Raw genomic sequence first — 22,663 nt, forward strand, 5'->3', positions numbered from 1 at the left:
GAAATATGGGTGTTAACTCTTCTCTACATGTTTGGTAAAAGTCACCTATGAAGCCACCTGGTCCTGGACTTTTGTCTGTTGGAAGTTTTCTCATCACAGTGTCACTTGCATTCCTTGTGATTGGTGTGTTCATATTTTCTGTTTCTTCCCGGTTCAGTCTTGAAAGGTATACATTTCTAAGAATTCGTACACTTCTCTTTTTAAATTAAAACTTTTTAAAGTGTTTGTTTATTTACGGTTGCACCCTGTGACTTGCAGGATCTTAATTAATTCCCTGACCAGGGATTGAACTTGGGCCCCTGGCAGTGGAAGCGCGGAGTCCTAACCGCGAGACCACCAGGGAATGCCCAGAATTTGTCTGTTTCTTTTAGGTTGTCCATTTTATTGGCATAAAGTTGTTTGTAGTAGTCTCTTACGACCCTTTGTAATGATGTTTCTGTGGTGTCCACTCTAACTTCTTTTGCATCTCTGATGTAATTTTTATTATTATTTCCTGGCTGTGCTGCAGGGGCATGTCTCTCTCCTGCGTCTCCTGCACTGGCAGGTGGATTCTTTACCACTGAGCCACCAGGGAAGCCCACTAATTTTATTGATTTGAGCCCACGCTTTTTTTTTTTTCCTTGATGAGTCTGGCTAACGGTTTATGAATATTGTGTATCTTTTCAAAGAACAAGCTTTTACTTTCATTGATTTTTTTCTATGATTTTCTTTGTCTCTTATTTCATTCATTCCTGTTCTTATGTTTATAATTTCTTCTACTAACTTTGGATTTTATCTTTCTTCTGTGGTTGCTGTAGGTATAAGGTTACCTTGCTTCTTTGATATATCCTCTTGTTTCCTGAGGTAACATTGCATCCCTATAAACTTGCCTTTGGGAACTGCTTTTGTGGCATCCCATAAGTTTTGGATCTGGCCATTTCTCTCTCAGTTCAGTTCAGTTCAGTTCAGTTGCATCAATCTCTTTTCTACCCCAAGGACTGCAGCACGCCAGGCCTCCCTATCCTTCACCATCTCCTGGAGCTTGGTCAAACTCATGTCCATTGAGTCAGTGATGTCATCCAACCATCTCATCCTCTGTTGTCCCCCTCTCCTCCTGCCTTCAATCTTTCCCAGCATCAGGGTCTTTTCAAATGAGTAGGGTCTTTTCAAATGAATTGGTTCTTTGCATCAGGTGGCCAAAGTATCGGAGCTTCAGCTTCAGCATCAGTCCTTCCAATGAATATTCAGGACTGATTTCCTTTAGGATTGACTGGTTTGATTTCCTTACAGTCCAAGGGACTCTCAAGAGTCTTCTCCAAGACTATAGTTCAAAAGCATTTCTCTCTAGGTATGTTTTTTCAGTTCCTCGTTGATTTTTTTCAGTGATCCACTGAATATATATTCTTGCTTGAATTTTTTTCCCATATAGGTTTTGAGACAGTGTTGACCAGAGTTACCTGTGCTGTCCGTCAGGTCCTTGTTGATAATCTGTTTTACATACATTGGTGTATATGTGTTCATCCCAACCTGCAAATTTATCCCTCCCTCCCATCCCTCCCTTTAGTAATCATAAATTTATATTCTTTTATATTTATTTATTTGTTTTGGCTATGGCCTGCAGGTTCTAGCATCTCAGTTCCACGACCAGGGAGCTGGTCTAAGACCTTGGCAGTGAAACCTGAGTCCTAATCCTATACTGCAGGGGAATTTCCCATAAATTTCTTTCCTAAGTCTGTGGGACTGTTTCTGTCTTGTAAATTAGTTCATTTGTATCAATTTTTAGGCTCCACATATAAGCAATATCACAGGATGTTTTTGGATCTCTGCTGATTTTCTTGAATCACCGTAACCATCTCTAGGTCCTTGTTGCTGAAAATTGCATTATTTCATTCTTTTTTTTTTTTTGGTTGATATACCATTGTATATATGTACCATATCTTCTTTATTCATCTATCAAGAGACATTTTGGAGACTTCTGTGTCCTGGCTGTTGTAAATAGTGCTGCAATGAATGTTGCGGTGCATATATGTTTAGGAATTATGGTTTTCTGAGAATATCCGCTGGGAAAAGCATTTCCAAATCCTATGGTTGGTGTGTTTTTCATTTTTTCAGGAATCTCCCTCCTCTTTTCCCAATTGGCTGTGCCCCTTTACATTCTCCCCAACAGTGTAGGAGGGTTCCCCTTTCTCTACACAGTACTTATTGCTTGTAGACTTTTGGAGGATGGCCGTTCTGCCTGGTGGGAGGTGATACCTTGTGGTCCTTTTGATTTGCATTTCTCTACTAATAAGCTATGCTGAGCAAGTTTTCACGCGTTTTTTTCTTTTTTTAACAGCGAGAGTGAAATATCCATCTTGAAATTGACTTCATGAAAGTCCACCCTCTGAATTCTTTTCTGATTACCTCCCCAGGGATATTTCTTATGGGCAAGTGCCACTTACTTACAGTGCCCCAGCCCTTGTGATTATTAAGTGTCCAGAAAGTGAAAGCCACTCACTTTCCGACTCTTTGCGACCCCATGGACTATACAGTCCATGGAATTCTCTAGGCCAGAATACTGGAGTGGGTAGCCTTTCCCTTCTCCAGTGGATCTTCCTGATACAGGAATCGAACTGGGGTCTCTTGCATTGCAGGCGGATCCTTTACCAACTGAGCTATCAGGTAATCCCCAAGTGTCCAGAAGCAAGGGTTTTAAAGCTGTAGTTCTGAGAAATGGCCGCAAGGCGGAAGGATTTTTTTCGTGCTCAACACTGGGTCTTCTGGCCGCCAGAGCCTTAGCAAAGAGTCCTGTTCTTGGCTTATAACTGAGAGTGGAATGTGCCAGATCAAACAACCAAGGGCTTGTGGCTCCTTTCTTGTTCCCTGTTAGCCTTCACACCCCCAGACAAATAACCAACTCTTGTATCGCGGCAGCGCCCAGGGTGCGGTACAGAGGCCAGGGTTGACTGGAAGGAAGTAGGCTGGAGGCGGGAACCCCACCACCAGGAGACCTGCACACAAGCTGACTGTTCATAGCGCTCTCAGTCCAGAGGGTGCCCCACCCTTCGGTTGCCCTAGTTTTGGTTTTGCTGCTGGAGGGGCCCCCTGGATGTGGACAGCGTGATCCCATTCAGAGGGGATCAGACACCGCAAATCCAACGGGGGGGTTCCTGTGCAGGCACGTGCTCCCTGGCTCGCTCAGCCCCCTGACTGCTCTGGCGCCCAGGGAGTTAACACCAGCCTAGGTCCCCCCGGTCTGAAGGGAATATAGTAGGCATTTCTGTTTCTTTTTTTAGTTGGGGTTTTATTTTATGTTGGAGTACAGGTGATTTGCCACGATGCGCTTGTTTTAGGTGGACAGCACCTAAGTTGTGTTTGTTTTTTTGGTTGCAGCTTCAGGTATACTGTGATTCAGTTCGACATATACGTATACCTATTCTTTCTTGGAGTATTTTCCCGTATCAGGTTTGACAGAGTATTTCGTGAAAGTTCCTGGGCTCCACAGTAAGGCATTGTTGATCACATTTTGTGTATATGTTTTGTGTTTATCTTAACCTCCAAATTTCTCTTCCCTACCCCACCTGATTCTTTTGGTAAACATAGATTTGTTTGCCAAGACCTTGAGTCTGTGTCTGTGGTTTTAAATTAGTTCCTTTGTGTCAATTTTTAGTGTCCACCTATAAGAGATACCATATGACGTTCTTGTTTCTTGTCTCCATTACACTCCTCGGTAGGATCGTCTCTGCCTCCAGCTGTGTTGTTGCCGATGGCATTATTTCATTCTTTTCTTTGCCTGAGGAAAATGGCATTGTCTGTATGGAGACCATGTTTATTTCTTCATTCACCTGTTGATGGATCTTGAGCAGGCTTCTGTGTCCTTGCTGCTGCAAATAGAGTGGTAATGAATGTTGGGGTGCATGTGTGTTTAGGAATTATGATTTCTGAGGACAAAGGAACGCCTGGGGGGGGGCGTGTTGGAATTCTCTGGTTGGCCTGTTTTTTGTACTTTCAGGAATCTCCCCGCTGCTCTCCACGCTGGCTGTGCTGCTTTGTACTCCTGACGGTGGAGGCTTGTTCTCTTAGTTCCATGCCATGTTCAACATTTACTGTTTGGAGACTTTTGGAGGATGGCCACATTCCCTGGTGGGAGGTGATACATCGTGGTCCTTTTCATTTGCATTTCTCAAATAGTGGTGCTCAGCAAGTTTTCATGTGATTCTCTCTTTTTTTTTTTAATTAAAATTTTTGTTAATTTTTAACACCAAAAACATTTTGTATTGGGAAATAGCCGATTAATGGGGCTTCCCTGGTGGCTCAGCTGGTAAAGAATCCACCTGCAATGCAGGATACCTGAGTTCGATTCCTAGGTCGGGAAGATCTGCTAGAGAAGAGATAGGCTACACGCCAGTATTCTGGCCTAGAGAATTCCATGGACTGTGTAGTCCATGCAAAGAGCTGGACACAACTGAGCGACCTGGACTTTCACTAACAGTGTTGTGGTAGTTCCAGGTGAACAGTGAAGGGACTCAGGCATAAATGTATCCATTCTCCCCCAGACCCCCTCTCATCCATGCTGGCACATAGCATTTAGCTATACAGTAAGTCCTTGTTGGTTATACTTTTTTTTTTGGTTATCCATTAAAAAATTTTTTTATGTATTTTAATATAGTTGATATACAGTATTGTTTTTGAGTTCCACACCAACCTGGTTCAGTTCTACATATACCTGTACCTGTACCTTCTCGGGTATTTTACCCACAAAGGTCATTGCAGGTTGAGTTGAGTGTCTTCTGCTATTTCATACATCCTTGCTGATGATGTGTTTTACACACACACACACACACGTATTTACTATGTATTTTTGTGTTGTGTTCTGTCAGTGTCAGCCTTCTAATTTATTCTTCTCCCGTCCCCAACTGTTCCCTTTAATGAATCTAAGTTCCTCTTTTTGCTCATTCTTCTGTTAGTACGCTAGTTCATTTGTATCAGTGTTTTGATTCCACCGGTAAGTGATATCGGTGATACTTGTTTTCCTCTGACTCTCTGTCCCTGGTGTAGTCATCTCTTTGTGTATCCAAGTGCCACAGATGGCGTGGTTTCATTTTGTTTTCTAGCTGAGTAGTCGGGCATGGAGTGTCTGTTGCATCTCGTTTTCTTTCTTTTATCGATGGCTGTGCTTTTTGGTGGTTTCCACGGATTTCCTATTGTGAATAGTGGAACATGGAACTTTGGGCACAGGACTGTTTTTGCAGGATGGTTTTCCCTGTGATTGTTCCAGGACTGAGATATCCAGGGCTTGTGGCAGCACTTTGGTTTGTTTTGGAAATAACTTCCATGGTGTTCTCTATTTCATAGTGGCCACTGACAGCATATTTGCCCCAACAGTGCAGTAGGGACCCTTTTCTGCGCAGCCTCTCTTGCATTTCTTTTTCTCTCTTGCATTTATTGTGTAGACTTTTTGATACCTGGTATAGGGGTTATGGATTTGTCATTTTGATTTGCATGTTACTAATCACTGGAGATGCTGAACAACTTACCATTTGACTTTTTGTTTCCTGTAAATAGGAGTGTAGTAACACTTAGCTCTTGCCATTCATTTCTTGAGAGTGAGCCCCATTTTCAAGTTGATTCCCTTGACCTACCAGAAGACACTCCTTGAGGACAGGCATCATTCACAGCCCTGCAGTCCTTGTGAATGGTAACTGCCCTTTGTCTGGTTCAAACTTGATGTTATGAGAAGAGCCCAAACAAGGTGGCAGCACTTTCCCCTACCCCACCCTGGTATTTCCAGCAAGCAGACCTTTCATCACCTCAGGGAAAGCCGTTTTCCTGGGTGGTCAATGCGAGTGGAAAGTGCCCGAAGAAAGAGCCAAGGGCTTGTAATTAATTCCCACTTCTGTCTTGCTTTTCAGGCTCTGCTCTCCCCTTCCCACTCCAGAGATACATCTCAAGCCCTGCAGTAGTATTGTGCTGAGGGTGCTGTTGTTTGGAGGTGGGGCGACCCAAAGGAATCAGTGCTTAAGTGGGTTCCCCAGGAGCGGGAGCCATGGAGACACGGAGACTTTCCCAAGCTCTTACTACTTAGTGACTACAGCATCCTTCATGCACAGGCTAGCCTTAGCTGACAGAGGGTCAGCCTGCATTACGGGTGTGGTCCCATCCAGAGGGTCGTAGGTTGCACAGGTGCAGTTCAGTTCAGTCACTCAGTCGTGTCCGAATCTTTGCAACTCCATGAACCGCAGCATGCCAGGCCTCCCTCTCAATCACCAACTCCCAGAGTCCACCCAAACCCATGTCCATTGACTTGGTGATGCCATCCAGCCATCTCATCCTCTATCGTCCCCTTCTCCTCCTGCCCTCAATCATTCCCAGGATCAGGATCTTTTCTAATGAGTCACCTCTTCGCAACAGATGGCCAAAGTATTGGAGTTTCAGCTTCAGCATCAGTCCTTCCAATGACTATTCAGGACTGATTTCCTTTAGGATGGACTGGTTGGATCTCCTTGCAGTCCAAGGGACTCTCAAGAGTCTTCTCCAACACCACAGGTGCAAGGGAGCCTGATTTGCTCTCCCAGGCTCCACAGCTCTCTCAAAGTTAGCCCAGGACAGCTTGGGAGCCAGGCCTGCAGGGGCTCTGTGGGTGTAACACCAGCCCAGGAGACATAGTCCTCCTCGAACAGAATAGGCAGTCCAGCCTCTGGTTTGTTTTTTTTTTTAATTTCCATTTTGTTTTGCAATATAGTTTATCTGGAATATTGTTTTTGAGTTCTACACCAACGTGATTCAGTTCTACATATACCTGTACCTTTCTCGGGTGCTTTACCCACGAAGGTCATTAGAGAGTGTTGAGGAGAGTGTTTTGTGCCATTTCATTCATCCATGCTGATTCTGGTTTTCTATAGATATTTATTTACTACTATGTATGAACAGACTTGTTCCAAATAGGAAAAGGAATATGTCAAGGCTGAATGTTGTCACCATCCTTAGATGGATGGATGAAGCACAAGCTGGAATCAAGATTTCCGGGAGAAATATCAGTAAGTTCAGATATGCAGATGACACTATCCTTATGGCAGAAAGTGAAGAACTAAAGATCCTCTTGATGAAAGTGAAAGAAGAGAGTGAAAAAGTTGGCTTAAAGCTCAACATTCAGAAAACTAAGATCATGGCATCTGGTCCCATCACTTTGTGGCAAATAGATGGGGAAACAGTAGAGACAGTGTCAGACTTTATTTTGGGGGGCTCCAAAATCACTGCAGATGGTGACTGCAGCCATGAAATTAAAAGATGCTTACTCCTTGGAAGGAAAGTTATGACCAACCTAGACAGCATGTTAGAAAGCAGAGGCATTACTTTGCCAACAAAGGTCCGTCTAGTCAAGGCTATGGTTTTTGCAGTAGTCATGTATGGATTTGAGAGTTGGACTATAAAGAAAGCTGAGTGCCAAAGAATTGATGCTTTTGAACTGTGGTGTTGGAAAAGACTCTTGAGAGACCCTTGGAATGCAAGGAGAGCCAACCAATCCATCCTGAAGGAGATCAGTCCTGAGTGTTCTTTGGAAGGACTGATGTTCAAGCTGAAACTCCAATACTTTGGCCACCTGATTCCAAGAGCTGACTCATTTCAAAAGACCCTGATGCTGGGAAAGATTGAAGAAGGGAGGAGAAGGGGACGACAGAAAATTAGATGAAAAAAAAAGAAGAAAATGAGATGGCATCACTGACTCAATGGACATGAGTTTGAGTAAACTCGGGGAGTTGGTGATGGACAGGGAGGCCTGGCGTGCTGCAGTCCACAGGGTCTCAAAGAGTCAGACACTGAACTGAGCAAGTGAGCTGAACTGATGTACTGACTTGTCATTTTCTGTCACTCCCAGCATTCTCATTTATTCTTCTCCCCACCCCAGTTGTTCCTGTGGTAAATTTTAAGATTTTTTTAGTCCTCCTTCTGTATCATAGGACACCAGTTCTGTTGTATCAGTGTTTCAGTTCCACCTCTAAGGGATATCAATGATATGTGTTTTTCTGTGAGTTTCGCTCAGTTGGACTGAGTGACTGAACTGAACTGAACTGAGCTTTCATCACGTTAGAAAAAGCCGTTATCCTGGGTGGTCCATTTGAGTGGAAAGTGCCCGAGGGTTTGTGATTCATTCCCTCTTCCCTCTTGCCCTTCAGGCTCTGCTCTCCCCATCCCTACCGGGAGATACATCTCAAGCCCTGCAGTAGTGTTGTGCTGAGGGTGCTGTTGTTTGGAGGTGGGGCGACCCAAAGGAATCAGTGCTTAAGTGGGTTCCCCAGGAGCGGGAGCCATGGAGACCAGGAGACTTCTCAAAGGTCTTACTATTCAGCGACTACAGCATCCTTCCGGTGCACTAGGCTAGCCTTAGCTGATAGAGGGCCAGCCTGCCTTACAAGGGCGTGGTCCCATCCAGAGGGCTGCCGGAAGTACAGGTGTTAGGGGGCTCGTTTGCCTGCACAGGCTCTTCCACTCTCTCGGGTTTACCCAGGCCAGCTTGGGACCGAGGCCTGTTCAGGCCTCGTGGGTGTGCCACCAGCGCAAGTGGCCCGGACCTCCTGGAACAGAGTAGGCAGTCCGGATCTGCTTTAATTTCCATTTTGTATCATAATACAGTTGATATACAGTGTTGGTCTGCTGTTCTACATCAACCTGATTTAGTTAAATGTATAATTGTATCTGTACTTTCTCCGATCATTTACCCAAGAGGATATTACAGTGTGGTGAGTAGAGTCTCGCGGTATTTCATACATCCTTGGTGATTTTGTGGGTTTTTTTGTGTATATACACACATATATACACACACTTTATTTATTTGTGCTTTCCTGTCAATCCCACCATTCCCATTTTTTTCCCTCCACTCGCCATCTATTCCTTTTAGTAAATTAAGTTCTGTTCTTGGTCTCCCTTCTGTATTGTTAGTACACTGGTTCGGGTGTTCAGTGTTTCGAGTCCCCATTTGTGATGTGAATGGTGCGTGTTTTCCCGTCTGACTGGGTACTTAGCGCAGTCCTCTCCTGATGTGTCTCAGAGCCACGAATGGCCTGGCTTCATCCTGTTTTGATGCTGACTGCTAGTTCATGGTATGTTTGTTGCGTGTCTTTTTCTTTCGTTAATTAATGAACATACTTACCGGTGGTTTCAGTGGCTATGATGTTTTGGATATTGGCGCAAATACCATTTGAATGCATATGTCTTTTCAAAGGATGGTTTCCTCCAAGTAGATCCCAGGAGTGCGATCTCCAGAGCTTGTGGTAGCACTCTGTTTCATTGTGGAAAGAACTTCGGTAGTGTTCTCCAGAGTGGCCCTTGCCAGTTTATATTTGCACTAACCGTGTGGTAGTGTTCCCTTTTGTGCCCAGCCTCTTTTGAATCTTTTGTGGGTAGCCCTTTTGATAACTGGTGTTAGAGTTTACCGATTTGTCGTTTAGATTTGCATTTTTCTAATCACTGAAGATGCTGAATATCTGACCGTTAGACTTGTGTGTGTGTGTAAAGAATGTAGTAAAATTTAGCTCTTGCAGTTGGTTTCCTGAGAGTGAGCCCGGTTTTCAAGTCACTTTTCTTGACCTACCAGAGGATATTACTTGAGGGCAGGTGCCATTCACAGCTCTACAAACCTCTATGTTAAGTGCCCTGAAATTCCTTTTGAAAGATGCTGTTACTAGTCGTGGCCACAAGGTGGCAGCCCTTCCCCCTCCTCTCCCCTGTGTTTTGGGCAATCTCATCCTTCATGAGCTTTAGAGAAAGCGGTTTCCTGGGTGGTCCCTTAGAGTGAAACTTGCTGGGAGAAATAGCCATTAGCTTGTGATTCAATTCCTCTTCCTTCTTGCCCTTCAGGGTCTTCCCTCTCTTCCCACCCTGGAGACAAATTTCAAGCCCTGCATGAGTTTTATTGAGGGTTCTGTGATTTTAGGTGGGGCAACCAAAATGAAGCCTGCGCTAAGTGGGTTCCCCAGGACCAGGAGCTGTGGAGACCGGGAGACTTCTGAGCACTCTTACTACCCAGTAGCTCCAGGATCGCTTCAGGTGTACTAGGCTAGCCTTACCTCTTAGAGGGTCAGCTTGCATAACCAGCTTGTGGTCCCAGCTGAGGGTAGCAGGAAGTACAGGTGCTGGGTGGCACTCATTTGGAGGCACAAACCCTTCAGCTCTCTCAGATTCACCCCAGGCCACCCTGGGACCCAAGCCAGTTCAGGCTTCACTACTCTGACCCTGCCCAGGTGACACTGGCCTCGTGCAGTAGAATAGGTGGGCCCCACTCTATTTTTTAAAAATATCATTTCCGTTCTATTGCATTGTAGGTGATACGCAGTGCTCTTTTTTATTTCTGCAGCAACCTGATTCAGCCACACATACACTTTTACCTGTTCTTTCTCGGGTGTTTTACCCATGTGGGTTATTACAGAGTGTTGAGTAGAGTGCCTTGTGCTATCTCATATGTCCTTGCTTGTTAAATATATATATATATGTGTGTGGGGTGTGTATTTATTTGACAGAAAACCACAATCTCAACGTCCTAATTTATTCTCCTCTCTAACTTTTACTTTTGGTAAATCTAAGTTCCTTTTCAGTATCTCATCTGTTTTATTTTTTAGTACCTCAGTTGTATCAGTGTTTAGATAGCACTTCTAAGTGTTATAAGCAATGTTTGAGTTTGACTTTGTCTATTTAGTGTGATCATGTCTTGCTGGGTCCAAGTGCCCAGAGATGGCATGATTTCATTCTGTTTACTGGCTGAGCACCAGTCCATGGAGTGGTTGTTGCAAGCCTTTTTTCCTCATTTATCTGTGGTTCGACATTTCCATGGTTTTGGTTGGTCTTCTATTTTGGGTTATGGCACAAGGACGGTTGGGTTTCATGTGTCTTTTCGAGGATGGTGTTCTCTGGGTATAGGCCCCGGGCTGGGGTTCCCAGAGCTTGTGGGAGCACTGCCCTTTGGTTTTACAGAACCTTTAGTTTTCCTGCAGCGTGGCTGTTTGCAGTGGCTGTTTGAACCAGTCGCGCTGTAGGAGTCTCTTCTCCTCTAGTGGTTTTTGTGTAGTGGCTGTTTGACTTGTGTGATGCGTTACTTCATTGTCACTTTAATTAGCATTTATTAATCATTAGCGATGCTGAGCATCCTTTCAGTTGATTTTTGTTTTTTAAAAAAGTGTAAAATTCAGCTCTTGCAATTGATTTCTTTAACTGCTCTGAAGTGCGGGTTTTAAAGTTCCTGTTACAAGAAGCGGCCACAAGGCGGGTAGCACCTTCTCCTGCCCCAGTCTGTTAAATCGGGCAAGCCCAACCCTCATGGCTCTTAGGGAAAGCTGGGTTTGTTTTCCTGGGTTGTCAGTTTGAGTGGGAAGTGCCCAAAGAAACAGCCAAGAGTCTGTGACTCATCACCGCTTCCCTCTTGCCCTTCAGGCTCCTGCTGTCTGCTTCTACCTGACAGACAAGCCCCAGGTTCTGCAAAAGTGCTGTGCTAAGGATGCTGTGGTGTGGAGGTGGGGTGAACTCAAAGGAAGCAGTCTTTAATTGGGATCCCGGGCAACAGGAGCTGTGGTGCCCAGAAACTTTTCACAGCCCTTCCTGCCCAGCAGCTGCCTGACTAAGACTGCCTTAGCTGATCGAGGGCCAGCCTGCATCCCTAAGTTGTGGTCATAGCCAGTCAGGACCAAGCACTACAGTTAAGTCGGGTCTTTCTGTCTCCCATCCTGTTCAGCTCCTTCAGCCCCACCCCCGTGCAGCCTTGGGATGAAGCCTCAGGCTCCAAGGGTGTGGCACGAGAGCAGCTCGCCAAGGCCTGAGGAGAGTAGAGTGAGCAGTGCGTCCTTTCATTTGCAAGCTTTATTGCACTGTCCGTGAGATACAGCGTTGTGTTCGAGTTCTGTAGCCACTTGATTCTGCTGTACAGATTCCTGTAAGGATTCTTTTTCAGATCCTTAGCTCAGGTAGGTTATTACAGGGCGCTGGAGGTGCTGTGTAGTGGTCGGAGTCCACTCTAAGGAAGTAGTCTGGAGATAACCACCTCACAACTAGGAGACCTGCCAACAAGGTGAGAATTTAGAGGGTTCAAGCCTAGAAAGCAAGAAATAGACAAGAGAGAGAGGAAGAAACTAGGAGAATAGAGACAGCGAAAGGATGAGAGAGAAGAGAGAGGAAGAAAGGAATGGCAAGAGAGACATCGTGAAAGGAAGCCATCAGGAAGGGAGAATAAGAAAGAGAGGAAGCAAGACAGGCAGAGAGAGAGAATAAAAGGAGAGAGAAAGGAAGCTAGAGAAGGAGAAAGCGAGGCAGAGAAACAGATTGGAGGAAGGAAGGAGGGAATCAAGAAAGGAAGGATTGCAGAAAGAGAGGGACAGAGACAGAGGAAGGAAGAGAAGGGAATAAAGAACCAGAGGAGAGAAAAGGGGGAATGAGCATGAGAGAGGAAGAAAGGAAGCAAGCTAGAGAGAAAAGCAGAGTTAGAGACAAAGAAAGGAGGGGAGAGAGGGGAAGGAAGGAAAACAATGAGGGAAAGAGATGAGGGAAGACAGCAGAAGAAGATAGAGGAAGAGCAAAATGTAGAGACAGACAAACATGAAGGCAGGAGAGGAAGAAAGGGGGGAAGGAAGGGAGAGAGAGAAATGAGAAAGGAAGAAAGAGTTAAAGCAAAAGGAATAGAGGGGAATGGAGGAAGGGCAGAAAGAGTGAGGAATCAAGAAAGGAAGGGAGAGAAGGAAAGAGTGAAAGAAAATCAGAAGAAAGGAAGTTAGGGAAAGAGGGGAAGAGGGGAAGGAAGGTGGGAAGAAGGGTAGAAAAAAGTTAGGAGGAAAGAGAGAGAGTAATGGAAAGACAAGATGAGAGAGAAATAGAGGAAAAGAGGATAGAAAACATAAGAGATGAGAAAGGAAGATAGGGAAGGAGACAGGAAAAGAGTGTGAAAGACTAAGAAAGAAAGGGAGAGAGACACGGAGAGAAAGACTGGAAGAAGGAAGGAATCAAGGGAGAAAGAAAGATAAATAGGGAGAGAGAGGAGGAGACAGAGAGGAAGGAAGAAATGAAGGGAGAGAGAGCAGAGGCGAAGAACGAGAAGGCGAGAGAGAAGAAACGGGAGTGAGAGTGTGAGAGAGGAAGCAAGCAAGCTGGAGACAGAAAGGGAGTTAGAGAGAAGGGCAGAGATCAACCAAGGAGAGAAAAGGAAAGAGGGAACGAGAATCGCAAATGTTGAGAGGGAGCGAGGAGGAGAGAGAGGCTAGAGAGATGGAGAGGAAGGCAGGCATCAAGGAAGGGAGGACGAGAGACAGAGAAACGGACCGAGAGAGGGGAACGATGAGAGAGACAGCGAGAGCCACAGCCAGGAAGGAGGGGACAGAGCCGGGGCGGGGATAGGGAGGAAGGAGGGCAGGAAACCAGAGGAAGGAGGGAAGTCAGAGAAAGTGCACAAGAGCAAAGGAGGAAAGAGCATCAGGAAGAGAGTAATAGGAACAAGGGAAGGAATGGGAGAGAAGAGGATAAAAAAGAAAGACGAAGGGAGGGAGGCATCAAGGAAGAAAGGAAGGAGACGAGAGAGAACAAAAAGAGGGAGAGAGTGGGAGGAAGGAAGTAAAAACGGAGTGAGACAGCAAGAGGAAGAGAAGAGGGGAGAGGAGAGAAAGAGAATCAAAGAGAAATACATGGAAAGAAAGGAAAACAGAAAGGAGGAAAGAGAGAGGACCAAAGGGAGAGTGAGAGAGAGAAAGAGGGAAAGAGAGGAAGGGAAATAGATCAATAGAGAGAAATGACAGAAGGAAGGAATCAAGGGAGAAAGATAAAGAGGGGAGGAGAGAGCCAGAAGGATGGAAGGGAGGGAGAAAAAGAGATGGGGAGTGAGGAAGAAAAGGAGAGAAAGGGGAGAAAGAGAATGGAAGAGACAGGGAAATTGAAGGAAAGAGAGAAAGATATGGAAACAGAACTAGAGTGGAACAAAAAGAGAATCAGGAAGGAAGCGAGAGAGAGAGAATAGCTGAGACAAAGGAGAAAGAGGAAGGTAGGAAGCGACCGAGGAAATTCCTAGGAATGAGAGAAAGAGGGTCATAGGAAGAATGGAAGAAATACAGGGGAAGGAGGAAGGGAGGAAGAAGGAAGACAGCAAGAGAGAAGGGCAGAAAGAAAGGGTGAGAGAAAGAGAAAGCAAGAGAGAGGAAGGAAGGAATCAGGGAGCGCAGGAATAGAGAGAAAGGAAGTTAGATATAAAGTGAGATAGGGAGGAAGGAGGAAAGATGGAGAGAGGAAGGAATACTGGAAAAGAAAGAGTGAAAGAGAAATGGAGAGAGAGAAGGAAAGAAAGAAACGGGGAAGGAACAGACAGAAAAACAGAGGCAGCAAGGAAGGGAGGGAGAAAACAGGAAAGAGAAATGAAAGAAAAGGCATCAAAGAAGGAAGGAATCGAGAAAGGAAGACAGAGAGGGAAGAAAGAGTCAGAGGAGGTGAGACAGGAAAGAGAGAAGGAAGAGACAGAATCAGAGACAGAAAGGGGGAGGGAGGAGGGGAGAAAGAGAAGGGTAGCGAGAAAGGAGGGGAGAGCAAAAGTGAGAAAGGCAGGGGTAGGAAGGAAGGAGAAAGAGAATCAGGGAGGGAGAGAGACAGGGAGGAAGCAAACTAGAGAGAGACAGAACGCGAGTGAGACAACGAAGGGTGGAAATCAAGAGAAGAGTGTGAAAGAGAATAAAAAAAAATTGAGAGATGGCGGGAAGAAGGGAGAAGGGAGACAGGAAGGAAGTGATAGGAAGTGAGAGAGAAGAGGAGGGAAAGAAGAGAGAGTGAGGGGAAGAGAATTCGAGAAAGACTGAAAGGAAGAGCAAAGAAAGAATCAGCAGAAGAGAAAGAGGAGAGGGAGGAAGACATTGAGGGAGAGCAAGAGAGAGAGAGGACAGAGTAAGAGAGGAGGAGACACAGAAAGGAAGGGAGACGAGGGAAGGAAAGAACAAGGGGGAGATGAAACTAGAGAAGGAAGGAGAGCAAGAGGAGAGAAGCAGTAACAGAAGCAAGAGAAAGGAAAAGTGAGAGAAAGCAAAAGAAAATCAGAGAAAGGAAAGAGAAAGAGCTGAAGAGAGGAACGGCGGAGGAGAGAGAAATAGAGTAGCGGAGAGAGTGAGGGAAGGAAGAGGAACAATGGAAGGCAGAGAGAGAAAGAGAAAAGGAAGGAAGGGAGAGAGGGGAGAGAGTGAGAAAGGAGGTCAGGAAGAATAAGGAGACACACAGAGACTGGAAGAAGGGAGGAATCAAGGGAGAAAGAGAATGGGGAAGGAAACAAACAGGGAGACACAGAGAAACCGATGGAGAGGAAGGAAGGGAGGAGAAAGAAAGGGAGGAACGTAGAGAGGAAGAAAGATAAAGACTGAGACTGAAAGAGTGAGAGAAGGGCTGAGGCGGAGGAAAGAGAGACAGAAAGGAGTTAGAGAGTGAGACAGGAGAGGAAGGAGAGAGCAAGGCAGAGAAGCAGAGGAGAGACAGACGGAGAGAAACCGAAAGGGAGCGCGCGCGCGAGACGAAGGCAGAAACTGCCAGGAAGAGATGAGGAAGGCAGGCAGGCAAAAAGCGAGAGAGAGGGGGAGAGAGGACGGAAAGAAGGGGTGAAAGAAAAAGGAGGAAAGATAAAGAGAAACAGGAAGGAAGGTAGAGGAAGAAGAAAGAGTAAGGGAGAAAGGAAGCTAGAGACAGAGGAAGGTACGAAGGAGGAAAGAGCGAAAGAGAGAGAAAGAGGAACGAAGGGAAGAAAAGGAAGGGAGAGAGAAGGAAAGAAATAGGGGGAGGAAGGAAGATAGAGACAAAAAGAAACCATGAGGGAGAGAGAGAGAGAAAGAAATAGAGGGGAAGAGAGAGAGAAGATAGAAAAAGCAGGAGAGAAAGAGAGACAAAGGATGATAGAAAGGTGCGAGGAGAGAAGGGGAGAGAGAGCAGGGAAGGAAGAAATGGAAGGAGAAAGCATTAGAGAAAGAGTGAAAGAATCACAAAGAGGAAGAGAGGAAGGAAGGCAGAGGAACAAAAGGGAAAAGAGGAAGAGAGGAATGATGAAATCAAATAAGGAGGGAATCGAGTGAGAGGAGGGGAGATAAATAGGGAAAGAGATGCAGTGAGAGAGGAGGAAAGGGAGGAAGGAAGAGACGGAATCAGAGACGGGGAAAGGGAAGGAAAGAAGGAATCAAGAAAGGGAAGGAGAAAAAGAGAGAGAAGGAAATAGAAGAAAACGATACAGAGAGAAAAACAGGCAGATGGTAAATGGAAAGAAGGGGAGAGAATTAGAGAAGGAGGAAAGAGAAAGACGGGAGAGAGGATGGAAAGTAAGTGATACAGAAATGGAGAGAGAGGAGGGATGGAGGGAGAGAAAGAGACACGGCGGGAAGAATCAGAAAAGGGGGAATGAGAGAAATACAGAGAGAAAGGGAGAGAGGAAGAAAGGAAACGGAGAAGGACGAGAAAGAGACGAAGGAAGACAGCAGAAGAGGGGGAACGTGAGAGGGGAGAGGAAGAAAGAGTAAGAGATGGAGAAAGGAAGGGAGAGAGAAGCACAGAGGGGAAGGAACGAAGAGGGAAAGAGTTAAAGCAAAAGAGAGTGAGAGAAGAAGGGCGAAAGAGCAAAAGAAAACCAGAGGAAGAAGGAAGTTACAGAGTTACAGAGCGTAAGAGAAAAAAGAGAGAAAGAGTGAGAGACGGGGGTAGGAAGGAGGAAAGACAGAAACAGAGGAATGGAAAGAGAGAAGAAAGGAAGGAACAGTGGAGGGGAGAGAGCAAGAGATGAAGACAGAGAAAGAGGGAAGGAAGGGGAAAGACTGAAGACAGAGGGAAGGAGGGAGTCAGAAACAGGAAGGAAGGGAGATGACAGACACAGACAAGAAGGAAGGAACAAGGGAGAAAGAAGGAAGAGAGAGAAAGAGAAGAGACACAGAAACGGAAAGAAAGGAAGGGCGGGAGAGAAACGGGGGGAGGGAGGGAGAAGGGAGGATCCAAGGAAAGTAGAAAGGAAGAATGAAAGATGAAATACAGGGGAAGGAAGGGAGACAGATAACGAGAGGGAGGAAAAGGAGGACGAGAAAGAAGAGAGATTGAGAGGGAGAAAAAGAAACAGGAAATAGAGGAAGGGGAAGAGAGGAAGAAGAGTGAAAAGGAGATAGTGGGAAAGAGGAAAAAAGAGAAAGGAGCAAAGCAGAGTGAAAGGGGGCAGGAGAGAGAGGAGGGAAGAAAGAAAGGGGAGGGAAGACAGACAAAAAGAACGGAGGAAGCAAGGGAGAGAGAGACAGAAAAAAGGGAGAGAAAGAGCCGAAGGAAGGAAGAGCAGGAAAGAAAGAAACGGAAACAAGCATTAGAGAAAGAGGGAAAGAAATAGAGAAGCAGGGAGGGAGGGAGAAGAGGAGGAAGGGGAGAGGAAGACACAGAAGCAGAGATGGAGGGAGAGGGGCAGGGAAGGAGGAGGAGATGCAGAGAAGGAAATAACGAATCAGAGACAGATGAAGGAAGCGAGTTAAGGACAGACAGGGTAGAGGGAAAGAGAACGGAGGGAATCTGAAGGAAAGCAAGAGAGAAAGAAGGGACAGGAAAGGGGAAGGGAGAGCAGAGGAGAAAGAGGAATAAAAGAGGAAGGGAGACGGCAGGGAGGACGGCAACAGGAAGGAAGAGAGGGAATCAGAGAGGAGGGGGAAGGGAAGGAATCAAGAAAGGGAGAACGAGAGAGCAGGCAGATAGAGAAGGAAGAGAAAGAGGGAATGAGAGAGGAGAGGAAGGGAGGAGGAGGAAGAGAGAACGACAGATGAGAGAGGAGGAGGAAGCAGAGGGGGAAGCAGAAAGCCTGACCCGCGCTCCAGGCACCACGGCATCTTGGTCCGGAGGCAAGGCCGTCCTGGGCTAGGAGGCTGCTCCGGGTGGCTGGTCCCCACGCCCCTTTTCTTCCTTCTCCTTCCCCCGTTTCTCCTCCGTTCCCTCTCGCCTCCTCTATCCCCTGTTCTCTCTCTCCTTCTGTTTTGGCTGAATTTTTATTTTGGTGTGTGTTTGATTTACTGTAATGATTTTTTAGGTGTGCAGCAACGTGACGTAGTTAGACATACACCGGTCGACCTGTGTGTGTGCAGCATCTGTGTATTCTGGCGCACATGCAGACTCTGAGCCGGTGCTGCGTGGGGCTCCCTGTGCTTTGGAGATTCTGTTCCCTACACTCCTGTGTATGTCAGTTTTATGGGCAGGTGGCGCTAGTGGTAAAGAACCGTCTGCCAGTGCAGGAGATACAAGGGTGGATCGGGAAGATCCCCTGGAGAGGGGCATGGCAACCCACTCCAGTATTCTTGCCTGGAGAATCCCATGGACAGAGGAGCCTGTGAGCTACAGTCCATAGGGTCACAAAGAGTCGGACACGCCTAAAGCGACTTAGCATATGCACAGATGTCAATCCTAACCTTCTGATTTATCCCAGATGCACCACTCAACAGCCGTGCCAACCTCCCCTCTCTGCGGGCCCAGGCTCCTCTGAGGATGCCTGAAGACAGGCTGTCTCCACCCCACCCCGTCCTGGGCCCTGGTCTGACTTCTGCAGCCTTATCCTCCGCCACACACACCCCCGAACCCCGGAGGGCCGGCCTGGCGACCAGCAGCTGTCTGGGTCTGCGGCGGCAGCTGTTGCCCTTACACGTGGGTGTCCAGCTCTGCTGCTGACCCGCACACCCTCTGCTCCCCTTTTCCAAGGGCTCCCGAAGCCAGGGGCCACTTGGCGCTCTGTACATCCCAGGGTCCAGAAGAGCCTGTGTGTCCATCCAGTCTGGGCCGAAGGCCTGGCGTGGCCCAGGGGAGCTCAGGAGAGCATGTGCCTGAGGCCTGGGGCACCCACCCACACCCACTAGGAGCCGGATCTCGGCCCCCAGGCTGGTGGGTGAGCTGGCTGAGCCACACGAAGAGCCGAAACGAGTCACCCGTGTACTTACCGTCTGCATTGCTGGCCCCAGAGAGGTGCCTTTCACCTCTTTTGCAGACAGAGAAAGTGAGGTTTTGAAGACTAAGGCCCCTGACCTGGTTACCCCAGTCAAGCTGTGCAGCAGGGATGTGGATCTTGGGTCTGTCAGACTCTGTAATCCAAGGCCCTGGCCTTTTGGGGCATCATTTGGGCCGGTGATCCAGCCCCCCAGAATCTGCCTGGATGTGCCCCTCCAGGCCAAGGTGGGGTCTGGGCAGCCCCTTCTGCCTTGGCCCAGCTCACGTCGTCTCCTAAAAACACACTTCAAGCCTCAGGAGGCCCTGCCCACCAAGCCTGCCAGGTTGTCCAAGGTGGGGCCTGGAGCCTGCCCACCGCAGGCAGCCTTCCTGGCTCAGGGTCTCAGGCATCAGCCAGCCTTGAGGAGGGCAGCATCCTGTCCCGCAAGGTCATGAAGCTGGCGAGGTAACCCCCGCCATCATGCCTCCAACCAGGACAGACTGAGCGCCCTTGTCCCACCCTCCCCAGGTGCCCGGAGCAGCACCCAGGCTGACTCAGGCTCCAGTGAGGACGAGGCAGCCAGCGAGGCCCGCAGCACTACCAGCGAGTGTGCCAGCCAGCTGAGCGCCGCCGCCGAGGAAGGCCTGGGTGAGAGAGGACAGGGTGCAGCGGGGACCCCATGGGGCGCCGGGGGTAGGGCCGGAAGGGGCATGACGAGCTGGCCTTGCAGGGGGGGAAGCCGTGGAAGAGCAGGGTCAGCAGGAGGACCTTGAGGAGAAGGTGAAGGAATATGTGGACTGCCTCACAGACAAGAGGTACCCCAGCCTCCAGCCAGCCCCGGCCCGTGCCCCTGCTCAGCCCGCACCGGGTGCCAGGGCTGGCTGGCCCACAAAACCCCTTCTCTGTCCCCCAGTGCCAAGACCCGGCAGGGTGCTCTCGAGAGCCTGCGCCTGGCCCTCGCAGCCCGTTTGCTCCCCGACTTCTTGCTGGAGCGCCGCCTCACCCTGGCCGACGCCTTGGAAAAGTGCCTCAAGAAAGGTTGGGCCCTGAGGTGCAGGGGGGCGGCCCTGAACCGGCTGGGTGCTGGTCCTCGCTGCCTGGACTGACCGCAGGCCTTCCCGCAGGCAAGGGCGAGGAGCAGGCCCTCGCCGCGGCCGTGCTGGGCCTGCTGTGCGTGCAGCTGGGCCCTGGCCCCAAGGGCGAGGAATTCTTCCGCAGCCTGCAGCCACTGCTTGTCTCCGTGCTCAGCGACAGCGCAGCCAGCCCTGCTGCCCGGCTCCACGTGAGTGTCCTCGGTCCAGGCCAGCCCTCCTTCACCTCATCCCCCTCTGCCTCCAGGCTCCCCCCCACTCTGAGGGTGAGCCCCGGCCGTGGTGGGGAGCCTGGGCCTGCCTCTGACCATGACCAGGCTTTACCCTCCTCCCAACAGTGCGCGTCTGCTCTCGGCTTGGGTTGCTACGTGGCTGCCGCGGACATTGAGGTGAGTGACCCAGAGGCCCCAGCGGGAGAGCCCCCCCAGGCTCCAGCTCTGCCCCTGAGACCCTCCCCTGCCTCCTTGTGCGCCTGCCCCTCCCCCCAGGACCTGGTCTCCTGCCTCACCTGCTTGGAAGGTGTTTTCAGCCGGTCCTGCAGCAGGCGGGACTCCAGCCCGGTGGTCCCCGCCAGCCTGCAGGGCCTGCTCTGCGCTGCCCTGCAGGCCTGGGCGCTGCTCCTCACCATCTGCCCCAGCACGCACATCGGCCCCATCCTGGACAGGTAGGGGCGCTGCGCCCCCGCCCCGGGAGCGGGAGGGCCAGGGCGAAGAGGCCCCCCGACCCGCACACATGGCTCAGCCTGCCCCTTCCCCAGGCAGCTGCCCCGGCTGCCCCAGCTCTTGTCCAGTGAGAGTGTGAACCTGCGGATGGCTGCCGGCGAGACCATCGCCTTGCTCTTTGAGCTCGCCCGGGACCTTGAGGTGTGAGCGCCCGGGGCGTACTTGGGAGGGTGCCTGCCGACGCCTCCTGCCCGTCTGGGGCGGGGTGCAGGGGCCGCCCTAGAGAGCAAGGCAGCCTGAGGTCACTACAGAGGGGACGCGGCCCCCCCAGACTCAGATGCCGGGTGCTCTGAGGGGCCCCCTGGCTGGGGTGTCTGGCACAGGCACGGACCAAGGAAGAGGGATCAGGGGTCAGGCATAGGAGAACACTGCTCCCTTGGGGAAAGGCAAGGTTGGGGCGACCCCACTGGGCTCCTGGCCAGCAGCGCTCAGGCCCGGCCCCCGTGTCCTCCCCGGCTCCGCTGCAGGAGGACTTTGCTTACGAGGACACTGAGGCCCTCTGCGGCGAGCTGCGCACTCTGGCCACCGACAGCAACAAGTACCGGGCCAAGGCCGACCGCCGGCGCCAGCGCTCCACCTTCCGGGCGGTGCTGCACTTCGTCGAGGTGCGTGCGCAGAAGGGCGCGGCCCCGCGCGGGTGCAACCCCCCGACCCCCGGGCACAGCCGCCGAGCCCAGTCCTGGCCCCTCTCACCTGCAGGGCGGCGAGTGTGAGGAGGAGACCATCCGCTTCGGCCTCGAGGTGCTCTACGTGGACAGCTGGGCTCGGCGCCGGGTCTACGCCGCCTTCAAGGATGCGCTGGGTTCCGGGATGCACCACCACCTCCAGGTGGGCGGGCAGAGGGGGAGGGGGCACCCTCGGGGTGGTGCCATGTGGACCCGAGCTCATGGCCTTCTCGGCCCCCAGAACAACGAGCTGCTCCGGGACATCTTCGGCCTGGGTCCGGTGCTGGTGCTGGATGCCGCCGCCCTGAAGGCCTGCAAGATCTCCCGTTTCGAGAAGGTTCGCCCCCTTTCTCTCCCCCTCTACTGCTTTGGCCTGGCGAGCTCGCAGGGGCTGGAGGAGGGGCCGGTGCCACCGCCTGCCCTGCTCATGCGGCCCTCACTCTTCTCCCCCCCAGCACCTGTACAACGCGGCGGCCTTCAGAGCCAGGACCAAGGCGCGCAGCCGCGTGCGGGACAAGCGGGCGGACGTCCTGTGAGCAGGCAGTCCGCGTCCTCGCCTGTGTTTTTAACAGAAGACCGTGCAACACCTGGTCCCTGCCAGGACTTGTCGCTTTTATTTTTCTAATGACAAAACCAAAGAGAGATACGGGGCTGGGCTGGCTGGAGGTCACTTCGGACCCCCCGGACGCAGCCTCTTCCCTGTCTCAGGGCCACGGGGCAGGCAGAAGGCCGTGCCTTCCTCAGGCCTTGTGCCCCTGGGATGAGTCACTTCCTGTGTGTGTGGGTGGTGGGGGTGGGGGTTGTCTAGACAAATGCCACTGCACCACAGTGGGGAGGTGATGCGACCTGGAGTGGATTCTTGTGCTGGTTTTTAAAGATGATTAGAGATAATTAAACAGAACGCACAGCCTTCTGTGGCCCTGGCTGTTTCCTCTGCCCTCCCTCCCACCCACCCAGGTTTGGGCGCCGCTGGGCCTCCCCGTCTCCATCTGCTTGCCTGTGCCCTCTAGAAGTCTCCCCGCCATGGCCCTCCTCCCCACTCCTCGGAGCCCAGCCTGCCTTTTGGGAGCAGAGACTAGACCCCGTTTTGGGAAGCCTGGCAGAGTTTGGGTGACTGGCTCTTTTTAGGCTTCTGGCCCCACCATCTGGAGGAGCCCAGTGGGTGCTGCCAGGCACCAAGAGGAGCCAGGAGGCTGGTGTGGCTTCCTCTGACCTTGGGCCACACCAGGCAGAGCCTCGACCCCAGAAGGCCTGGCCTGGCCTGAGAAGGCAAAAGAGGCAGGCAGCTGTGGGGTCAGATCAGGTCTAATGCCAAAA

At 49.9% G+C, this 22,663-nt stretch overlaps 1 protein-coding gene across 2 annotated transcripts in view; it reads left to right on the forward strand.

Annotated features, from left to right (window-relative positions):
• The window catches only part of IFRD2 (interferon related developmental regulator 2), a 29,231-nt gene extending 6,975 nt beyond the window's left edge, over positions 1-22,256 (forward strand). Inside the window, exons 2-12 of one of the 2 annotated variants that reach the window (XM_027957597.3) lie at positions 19,397-19,516; positions 19,599-19,683; positions 19,782-19,906; positions 19,993-20,150; positions 20,298-20,348; positions 20,448-20,623; positions 20,717-20,822; positions 21,149-21,286; positions 21,381-21,509; positions 21,588-21,683; positions 21,802-22,256. In XM_027957597.3, the coding sequence (XP_027813398.1) occupies positions 19,397-19,516; positions 19,599-19,683; positions 19,782-19,906; positions 19,993-20,150; positions 20,298-20,348; positions 20,448-20,623; positions 20,717-20,822; positions 21,149-21,286; positions 21,381-21,509; positions 21,588-21,683; positions 21,802-21,882 (1,265 nt within the window). In that variant the 3' untranslated portion in view covers positions 21,883-22,256. The remainder of the gene's footprint in view (positions 1-19,396; positions 19,517-19,598; positions 19,684-19,781; positions 19,907-19,992; positions 20,151-20,297; positions 20,349-20,447; positions 20,624-20,716; positions 20,823-21,148; positions 21,287-21,380; positions 21,510-21,587; positions 21,684-21,801) is intronic. The other variant, XM_027957598.3, reaches the window with a different exon arrangement.
• The last annotated feature ends 407 nt before the right edge of the window (positions 22,257-22,663 follow it).

The sequence above is a fragment of the Ovis aries genome, chromosome 19, assembly GCF_016772045.2.
Source record: "Ovis aries strain OAR_USU_Benz2616 breed Rambouillet chromosome 19, ARS-UI_Ramb_v3.0, whole genome shotgun sequence".
In the NCBI taxonomy this organism is placed as follows: domain Eukaryota; kingdom Metazoa; phylum Chordata; class Mammalia; order Artiodactyla; family Bovidae; genus Ovis; species Ovis aries.